The 9,675-nt window shown below is 39.0% G+C and overlaps 2 protein-coding genes across 13 annotated transcripts in view; one reads left to right on the top strand and one right to left on the bottom strand.

The window, feature by feature from the left end:
- Positions 1-9,675, bottom strand: part of LOC102558349 (poly(rC)-binding protein 3) — a 929,340-nt gene that overhangs the window by 44,831 nt on the left and 874,834 nt on the right. For all 11 annotated transcript variants that reach the window (XM_059728516.1, XM_019485665.2, XM_059728517.1 and 8 more), the window contains 2 exons: positions 7,628-7,756; positions 3,598-3,741 (listed from right to left, as the gene is read on the bottom strand). In XM_059728516.1, the coding sequence (XP_059584499.1) occupies positions 3,598-3,741; positions 7,628-7,756 (273 nt within the window). The remainder of the gene's footprint in view (positions 1-3,597; positions 3,742-7,627; positions 7,757-9,675) is intronic.
- ZNF830 (zinc finger protein 830) overlaps positions 1-9,675 on the top strand; it is a 109,874-nt gene that overhangs the window by 59,211 nt on the left and 40,988 nt on the right. The window lies entirely within an intron of this gene.

Here is a 9,675-nt window from a genome sequence, read left to right as displayed (position 1 = left end):
TGCTTGAATGCTTTGCCAAACGATTGCTTGCTGAGTTGGAGCTGTAAGCACGTACTTATCATTAGACATGCAAATGGTCCCATTGATGTCATGCTTAAATAAGGGGGAACCTATTTTTGTGGGCAGATAATTTGGAAAAGCACTGCTTTGACTTACTAGCTTAAGTCAGAGGTGTTTAGTCTGAATCTAGTTCTACTTCAAATGCAGTAGAAAGAGTGCACTTCAGATGGTCTAACTCTCCAGGGAAGGGACCATGGCCTTTCTTGGAATTTACCAAGTGCATTTTAGGAGCTACTGGAACACAAATAATAAATAAATAATTCATTAGTCACTTGGTCAAAGAGTCCCATTAATTTAGGAACATGGGGGTATTATCCTGTTCCCAGTGAAGTCAGTGGTAATTTGGCTGTTGACTTTAGTCAGGGCAGGAATAATTGCCTGGGGCAAAAATTGGTCCAAATTTACAATCTGTGAAGTCAATGAGATTGTTGTGAGAGGTTGCCCAAGGCTGAGTCCAGCTTCCAAGAGACCTTGCTAGAAGTGCCTGTTTTAGGTATATAGGGTAAAGACAAAATTCGTATGTGGAAAAATGACATGAAGACTTCATTTTATTTCCTTTCAACAGGGGTGGTGTAATGGGATTAATATTAATTTTTTAAACAACTACCTTAGCTGAAGTTTAGTAAGGACTTGAGCTATGGCACATGGCAGTGTGTATTCATCTTCCTTTTAGCTCTACTATATTATACAAGACTAAAAAAGAAACCTAAAAGTATTAGAAATACTTAAAGCAGCAAAACCCATTTAAAATCCCATCTTGTCAATAGCAGGAGTTTGATTTTTCTGGTGTTTTGATCTAGATTTGCAGAATCTATTGGGAATGAAAGAAACAACTGTTGACATTTATGGAAGGGGTAGATGGACTCATCACTGCCAGCACCATTATACTTTGTTTTCAGTGTTAATGTGTACTCAGGGGCTGTGTCTACACGTGAAGCTGACTGCGCAGTACTTACTGTGCAGTTATTTAGTATTTGTATTAAAAAGTACTAAATGACTGCACAGTAACTGGAGTTATGGCACAGTTGTGCCAAAGAACGGTTGTTTCATGACGCTGACGGCACAGCTCATGACTACTGCGCAGTAGCGTCATGTCATGGTTTCTTCCATGTGACACTGCTGCACAGTAGTCATGGGCTACTGCAAGTTTAGTGTCTCATGTAGACGTGGCCAGGATTTCTTTAACACAGTATCAAAACCATTGTACATATTATATTTTGATACTAGAAGTGAAACCAAGCAAAGTCTCTTTTCCATTGTCACTGCTAAACCCACCTCTATCATTTTCTAAGATACCAAAGAATTGGTCTAATCAGTGAGAGACTGTTTGGTTCACTTAAAATATCAGAATTAGATATTTTTTGTTTGAACTAAGTCTTACAAAGAAAAACATAGAACACTTGGCTGCCTAGTATTTGCTTTATACAATTAAAGATTAATTCTGAGATTTCTTATATCACATCATGAGATGCAATTTCAAATACTTATTTTAAGTGCTCAAGGCATTCTAGCAATTGGTTTTAACATATTTAGTGAGTTGATTCATTATGTACTGAGACAGCTTTTGAAAGTAACACCATTTACAGTACTGCTAAGGCATAGCCCTGACATGCATACTTGTAAAAGGAGAACACCTTAGTATAAACTTAAAATTTGTTTGTAATAAATTACTCTGCAGTTGCACATTCAGCAGAGTTCAAATCATGGTAATTTTTTTCAATTTAAGTTCTGTTAGTTTAAGAAATATGTTTTTTTACTTTGAAGAAAGTCAGTTGAAGCAACTTGGACATCAGGAATGATCATTATCATCATCATTGTTAATCATTATTGTCATCATCTAATCACCATTGGCATAAACAGTAATAGCAATAATAACAACAATAACAACAAAAATAATGCAATAAAATATTGTCAAACATAGGAGCCATACTAGGTCAGACCAACAGTCAGTCTAGCCCAGTATTCAGTCTCTGACAACGGCAGAAATGGTTGCTATAGAGGGAGAGCGTTGAATTGGGTATCTCTAGAATGATCTATCCCTTAATCAGTATCTCCCCTTGTAGCCATCATTACTGGTTTAGAGATAGCAGAGGAAACATCTTCAAGCATTTTATTCAATAGCCACTAATAGATCTATCATCCATGAATTTATGCAGTCCCTATTTAAACTTGGCTCTACTATCTGCCTTCACCACTTCATGTGGCAATGAATTCCACAAGTTGACTACATATTGTATAAAAAAGTGCTTTCTCTTGTTAGTTTTAAACCTGCCACCTACCAATTTCAGTGGCGTCCACTAGTTTTAGTATTTTGGGATTTGGTGAACAACAGTTCCCTGCTCACTGGTCCATGCTTTTCATGATATAGACATCTGTCATATCCCCACTCAGCCTTTTCTCTTCAAACTGCAGAGTCCTAGCCTTTTTAGGCTCTCTTGGTACAGCAACTGCACCATGTCTGTGATCATTTTGGTTACCCTTCTCTGTACCTTTTCTAATTCTACTCTGTCCTTTTGAGATGTGGGGACCAGACCTGCAAACACTAAAACTATAAACAGAGAAATAATAAAAAATAAAGAGAAACAGTATTTCTTTTACGTATATTTTTCTCAGGAACTCATGACTTGGCCCTACAAACTATTAAAATTATTAGAATTTCAAAATGCTAAGAGCATTTCTGGAGCAAAAACATCATAGCAAATTATAATTTGGTAAGTTTTGCTCAAAGCTGCTCAGTCCTTAACTTATATATATCTGTTTATGGCAAGGAACAGATGTTGCATTGTGTTAGGATGAGCTGTATCTGTGTTTGTACCAGAACAAAAAAGTTTTGGGATTGGCATGTACACACATTGCCCTTCTGATTCAATTCTAGGACAACTGTACAGATGTACTTTGTGATGTCTTGGGGGACACTGTTAATACTTCTTATTCAGTGACCCTTTTTAAGGACAATGGACCTAGACATCTGAATGGTCATGCTTTGTCCAAAGATAAAATGGTTTCTCCTGGAAGAAATGCAACACTTATTTGTAGCCTATATGGCCACAAAACAATGAATTTTTAAAATTAAATATAACGTTTTGTCTCACTGAATGCGTATCTGATTTTCTGCCATTTATTAAATAGTTAAGGAAGAGAGGTTAATTTTAAACCTTGTTAAAATAGCAAATGCCATAATTTTGTTCTTTTCCACTGTTCTCTGTAGCAAACGAGAGCCTTATAATCTCATGTAAAGCCAAAATATTCCTGATGCAGCTATGTGACAAGTTCTTGGAACATCAAGTCTGATGATATATTTAGTGCAACACATAAAGAAAAGAACACCCCATAGGGCCAGGGATACGGCTGAAATGAACGGGATACAAGTTCCAGCAATTTATTCAATAATAGTAAATAAACTTTGTGTAAAAGATGCCCTTGACTTGTTTTCAGTTTAAGTTTATAACACAATGTTCTCCTTTTTCTGTAAGCCACAGTGGATAAACGACATTAATACTATACCAGGAAAAGAAAGAGTAAAAGTTGAAAACTAACAGGCGCTGGCTGAGGTTGGGCCAAGACGGTGTGATTTCCAGCTGAAGCCAAAATGGTGTCTGCTCTTACCTGCCCACCTGCAAAAATGATAGGTGCAGAGGCAGGTTTGGGACGGTAGGGAATGGTGGCACCTTTGGGTGGGGACTGAAGACAAAAACATAAAGCAATCAAAAAGCAGAATTAAGCAACTCTCCAAAAATCATTCTTTCCATTGCTCAGCTCACACAAACAACTGCATGCATTTGCCAGTCACTGGCGTATTCTCTACAAAGACCTGGATCCTGCTCCTACTGAATTCAGCAGCAAAATTTCCTCTTGCTTTACAGGGCATCAGCTAGGATGCTCATGATATAGACAGACTGTAACCACAAGGCAGGTTATAGCAGTATGTTGGGAAAGGTTCAAAGCGTGTGTGTTGAATTTAGCTTTCAAGCTATCCAAGCAATTTAGGTGCCAGTTTTTAAACTTGTCAGTCTTTAAAGGAGAATCTATCCAACATTCTCCCTTGGCATTAATTTGTAACTCAAGATAAATACATTTGGTTTGAAAATTCCCCTTATTAGCTGACATACCAGAACTTCCTGTTATAAAACTGGAATAAAAAATGTCCCTCTGAGTGAGCTATTGCTGTCACTTGCATTGAAGGCAGGTGGGCCAAGCTGTGCAATCAGACACTTCCTCTCAACTCAGTAGGAATAGTGGAGGAAATCCACTATTTTTGTGACTCATTCCTACTGATGGCAATGGGAACAAGAAAGGACTCTCAACATCCAATAAGCAGGAGATTTTTCTTTTAATTTTTTTAGACTCAAAGGGTAAAAGCAGAGCCAAACCTAGGGGGGTGCAGGGCCCGGGGCAAATCAGCTTGTGTGGGGCCCCTTAACACTGCGTGGGGCTGTGGTACCCCTGGAAATGGAGGGGGGGGGCAGGTCCTCCATGCTTCTGTGGTACGGGGCTGAGCTGCCAGCTCCAGGTGGGCCCCATGGGAGGGGCTGTGGCCCCTCCACCCGGCTCCACAGGGCCCTCCCAAAGCACGGGACTCGGGGTGGTTGCCCTAATTCACTATACCCTATGGACAGCTATGGGTAAAAGCATGAGCTTGATAAAGCATAAGAATTTCTTTACAAGATAAAGACTAGAAAATGGAAATGACCCTAGGGTCAGACCTGTAAAATAGGCTTTCCAAATACTACAAAATTTTTTGTGCCTTACTTCAAAACACTCCTATAATCAACAGTAAATAATAATAATTTCATGTCCTAACATTATATTATTGGCTGTAATAAATTAGTAACCACTGCCCAATTCCTTAAATCAATGAAATACATTACATTAAGTACATTTAGCACAGTAAACACACATATATTTTGGATTCCTTATCATTTGAAGAAAAAAATATAGTTAAATTACTGTCTGCTTCAAGAGCTTCATATTGGTAATATATTTTCTCTGTTCTTTATTATCTCTGATCTTGATAATATTTGTCCTGTCTTCAGTCCATTTGAAAAGAAAATTCACTTTACAAGCAGAAAAATAATATTTAGCTCTGATTGTGAAATGTAGTTGTCTAGTTTGTTTCTGAAAATAACTAGGAATGTAATCAATGTTATTTAGACATCTGACTAGAAACTGCATCCACAAAGCAGATAATTAGATGACTAAGTATATCACTTGCACCTCCTAATAACTAGAAGTATAAAATTGCTCCTGTGATTACTTGCATCTGTAAAGGTCTGAGAATAAAAGGGGAAGTGAATACATAGGTTTAAGCTTCGTTTGAAACTCTGTCCATTAAGATATGTTCTAAACTTGAGCCTCAGACATAAGGATTTTTTTTGTCTGGTCAATTAGTTTCTCACAAACATAACCAGATTCCAGTGGCTAATAAACTGAGACTTTTATAATATTTTCTTTCTGTATTGTTATATTTTTATTAAACAAAATTCTTTTCCCATATATGCAATTACAAGAAGCAAGAAAAATGTCAGTTTGCAAGAAAGAGTTTGATCATTATAACTAGAGGTGCACCAATACATCGGACCCATATTGGATTGGCACTGATATAAGGAAAATTGGCAGTATCGGTAATCGGTTTTTATTGGCTGATGCACCTGATAATGTCCCTGATAAATGCCCCGTGCATTCACGCAGCCATAGTGCAGCATGCAGGCAGCGGCCAGGACTGCAGCCTGGCAGAGCAGCTGGGTCTGACTGGTAAGTCTGTTGTGAGGGAAGGTGCATGGGTTGGGGGCATATCAAGGCTCCAGCGATGAGACAGGGAGAGAGTGGGGCTGGGGCAGGCACTGCGCAGCTGGGGTGGGGCATGGGGTGAAGCCATAAGCAGCTCATCTGGGGAGGACCAGGGGGGCAGCTCCCGCTACTGCGTGCATCCCATATCTATGTGTGGGGTGTGTGCCCCTGGATCTGTGTGTGGGGCAAGAGCTGCAGCCCCCACCCTGTAGTCCCCCTCCCAGGACTGCTCCCACCTGCCCCAGGCACAACCCAGCCCAGCCCCCTGCTAGGAAGAGCCCGGAGCTGCCCCAGCTCCAGTCTGCAGTAGCAGCACACCCTTGCCTCACATACAGATCCAGGGGCACATGCCCCCCCATGCCCTCCTGGGGTGCATGCAGCAGTGGGAGCTGTCCCTGCCATGGTCCCCAGATGAGCTGCTCGCGGCTCTGTCCCATGTCTTGCTCTGGCTGTGCAGCACCTACCCCTGCCCCAGCCCCACTCTCTCCCTCACCGCAGAGGTTTCGATGTGCCCCCCCCCACTCCTCTTCCCTTCCCCTTTGCCCCTTCCCTCACACCAGACTTACCAGCCAGATGCTGTTTTCCAAGTTGCCCAGCTCCATATCAGCAATTTGATCAGTATTGGCTGATATGGCTCGTTAAAAAGCAACTAAGTATTGGCCCAAAAAATCTCTATTGTTGCACCCTTAATTATAACAGTAATCTTTATACATTTATTTTAATTAGGCAGACTATTAAACAGCCAACAGTTACTACGCTGTAGTGACCACTACAATATTGTCCTTATTTTAGATTAAGGAATAAATAAATGTAGGATGTCAGCTATTGAAGAGTGGTAAATGTCACATCAGTGGTTAAATTTTTTATGCAAGCCATTTTTCATTCAAATATGAAGATACAACGTAACTGAAACATTTTATAGAAATATTAAGATTTTGTTATTTATTATTTGACAGGAAATTATGAAAATCTTTCTTTTTGATGAGGCTGAAATAGTTTATTTTCACTTTATTGAAATGTCTTACTTCAATAAGGTCAGAACATTTCATTTCAACTTTATCATGCCAAGTATTATAATAACATAAAAACCTAGTATTCTTGTTATACTCTAATATGGTCATCAAAACATCCAGACTTTTATATTAATGATATTATCTAATATTTGAAAGGCAAAGTAAAAATGAAACGTTCTGACATTATCAAAGTGTTTTTGATGTTTCAGCCATTTTGCCTGGTAGCTGTGTGTGACAGTTTGCTCCCAAATCTTTTAAGAGGTTACACAAACGCTTGTCTAGGAGGTTTAAATAGGGATCGTCGACCTCGAGCAGGGGGTTGGACTAGAATACATTCTGTGCTCCATCCCAGTCTTAGTTTTCATTGATTTCATCAGTTTATTGGAATAAAAGGTTTTGAAACAGTTGAAATGAAACATTTTCAAATATTCTCTTTCAGGGAAAAAAATCCTTGATTTCTGATTTGTGTGAATATAAAATGTTGATAGCTCAGAACTTCCAACAGGATTAAAGTCAGGTTTTTTAACCAGCTGACCTGTTGACTTTTCAGTGACAGAATGGTCTTCTACATTATAAGTAGATCTGGTGGTACTGAGAACTTTAAAAAGCTATGTACAGAACCTTTCTACATATTCTTGAAATCACTCAGATTTGGCGAGTGCACTCCCTTCTGAGACCAGGGTTTAAAAAAGAAGGGGCTGGTATTTAAAGGAAACAAATCAAACATTATCTTTATGGATGGCAAATGCTTTTAAGGATTATCTTACCTCTAGCATAACCACACAGATTTGTTTTACACACTGAATAATGGCATCTGGAGTGCCTGATATAGTGACAGCACGTTCTGTTGAGTTTGGCAACATATCCCCAGCTACTTGTACCTGGGCCCCTGTGGACTTAAGAAAAACAAACAAAACCAACATTAATATCTGCAAAGTAGAGCTGTGCATTTCAAGCCATTTATTCACTGATAAGAAATAATAAAGTGATAAAACAGATCCATATCTAAGCTATGCTCATCCTTTGCTAGCATACACATGATAATTAGATGACACTGGGTGTAAGTTTGTCTATGGAAACCACATTGGCAAGTATTTCCATGATAAGAAGTATAGTAGCTAAAGAAATAAATTGTGCATTTTAAACCCTGTGTTAGTCTTCCAGTTTCTTGAAAAAGAGACTACTGTAGATTCATGGGGGTGGGGGAGTGGGGAATGAAGGACTTTTATAATCATTAAGAAAATAATGATAAAAATAATTGCTGATATATGAAGAATATCAGCCTCCCTAATAAATCTCAGTCATGGATGGGTGATTCCTTAATGAATTAATGACTGACTGCACTTTTTCTGATGAAGTTTGGGGCTGCTTTATACACTGAAAGATCTCACAATTTGTGTGGTGTAACACAAGAACTCTTCTAAATCATCATTTGTGTTGATGAAGCATATGCATATCATCAGCTTTTAGTTCATTAAGGAGCATAAACAGGATATAAGCCATTTTTAAAAATTGGTTCTTGATGATAAAGATTCTTAGTCAAAACATGCATGCACAGAAAAAGACATGAGGACAAAATATCCATGGTGTAACTTAAAAAAAAAATTCTGGAAGAACTTTTCAATTAATGGGAAAGAGCCATGCATTTCATATTGAATTAGTACATTAATATATTATGCACAAAATCTATTTCTGATTGATTTGTGATGTACAATTTTTGCCTGTTATTGATTTTGTGACAGTCAGCAAGGAGTTAACTTAGTTTTCTGTTGGCCACACATAGCACATCTTATTCTTCTTTCCAGAGATTGATTAAATTACTCATTACATCTTCTATTCAGTAGTGCTGTTTAAGCTTGGAATATCAGTTATGTGTCCTTTAATATGCTTTGGAATCTCACCACAATTTGATCAATCTGTCATGGCACCTTTATTCTGAAGCACCCTTGTGACCCAGGCAGCCACGTCTGTGTCTACATGTAAAAAACTCTTCAGCAGGACTTGTATTTACAAGCACTACCCTGCTCTGGAATTAGTTTCCTGCAGTTTACTAGGGCTGCACATGTAGACACAAGATGTTTAGTGTGGAGCTAATTAGTCTACTCTGCAGTAAATGTCTCCTGTAGACATGCCCAGTGTAACCAGGTCTGCTTATACCTTATGCTCATGAATTTTATGTTAACCAGTGATAAGAATCACAAATAATCCAGAGCATGGGACTGGAACTCAGATCTCTCTGCCCACTCAGTGCTGTAACTACTAGGCTAAAGAATCCAGTGCTCTTTTGCCAGCTTCCTCATTGGTTCCAGTGGTACTCATTGGTACAGTGGCCCAGCTTCAATAGGAAGAGAGGTGAATATCTAATACTCTACAGACCAGTGTTTATGGCAAGCTTCTGGTAGGTAGGAAATGTGGGTTTGAATCCCCTCAGGCTGAAGAAGAAATTGAACCTAGGCCTTCCACTTCCTGTAGATGTGCTCTACTTGACAAAAGGCAGGCAGCACCACCAGTGTTTTTGAGTGTGAGCATCCATGCCTTGTGCATTCTATAATAAACACAGTGCTTTCGTGGTGTGCCATTTGTGTTCAGAGCATGCCTAACATATTAAGCCCTTCTATGTATGTAAGGGTTTCAAATCTGCTCTAACATCTGCACAGGGGTTAGGCACCTCTCTGCTCACAAAGGGGTGTTCCTGTATTTGTGTAGAAGCCTAAACTGATGTGACCAGTAATCTTTGCAGTCTACAGTTCTGATGCTAAATTAATAAATGAGCCTATTGAGTTCTGTGGCTGAAGTGGGTGTAATCTGGATTGCA

The sequence above is a fragment of the Alligator mississippiensis genome, chromosome 5 (genome assembly GCF_030867095.1).
Source record: "Alligator mississippiensis isolate rAllMis1 chromosome 5, rAllMis1, whole genome shotgun sequence".
NCBI lineage: Eukaryota > Metazoa > Chordata > Crocodylia > Alligatoridae > Alligator > Alligator mississippiensis.
The sequence above is the reverse complement of the archived record's forward strand: the minus strand, read 5'-3'. Positions and strand labels throughout refer to the sequence as shown.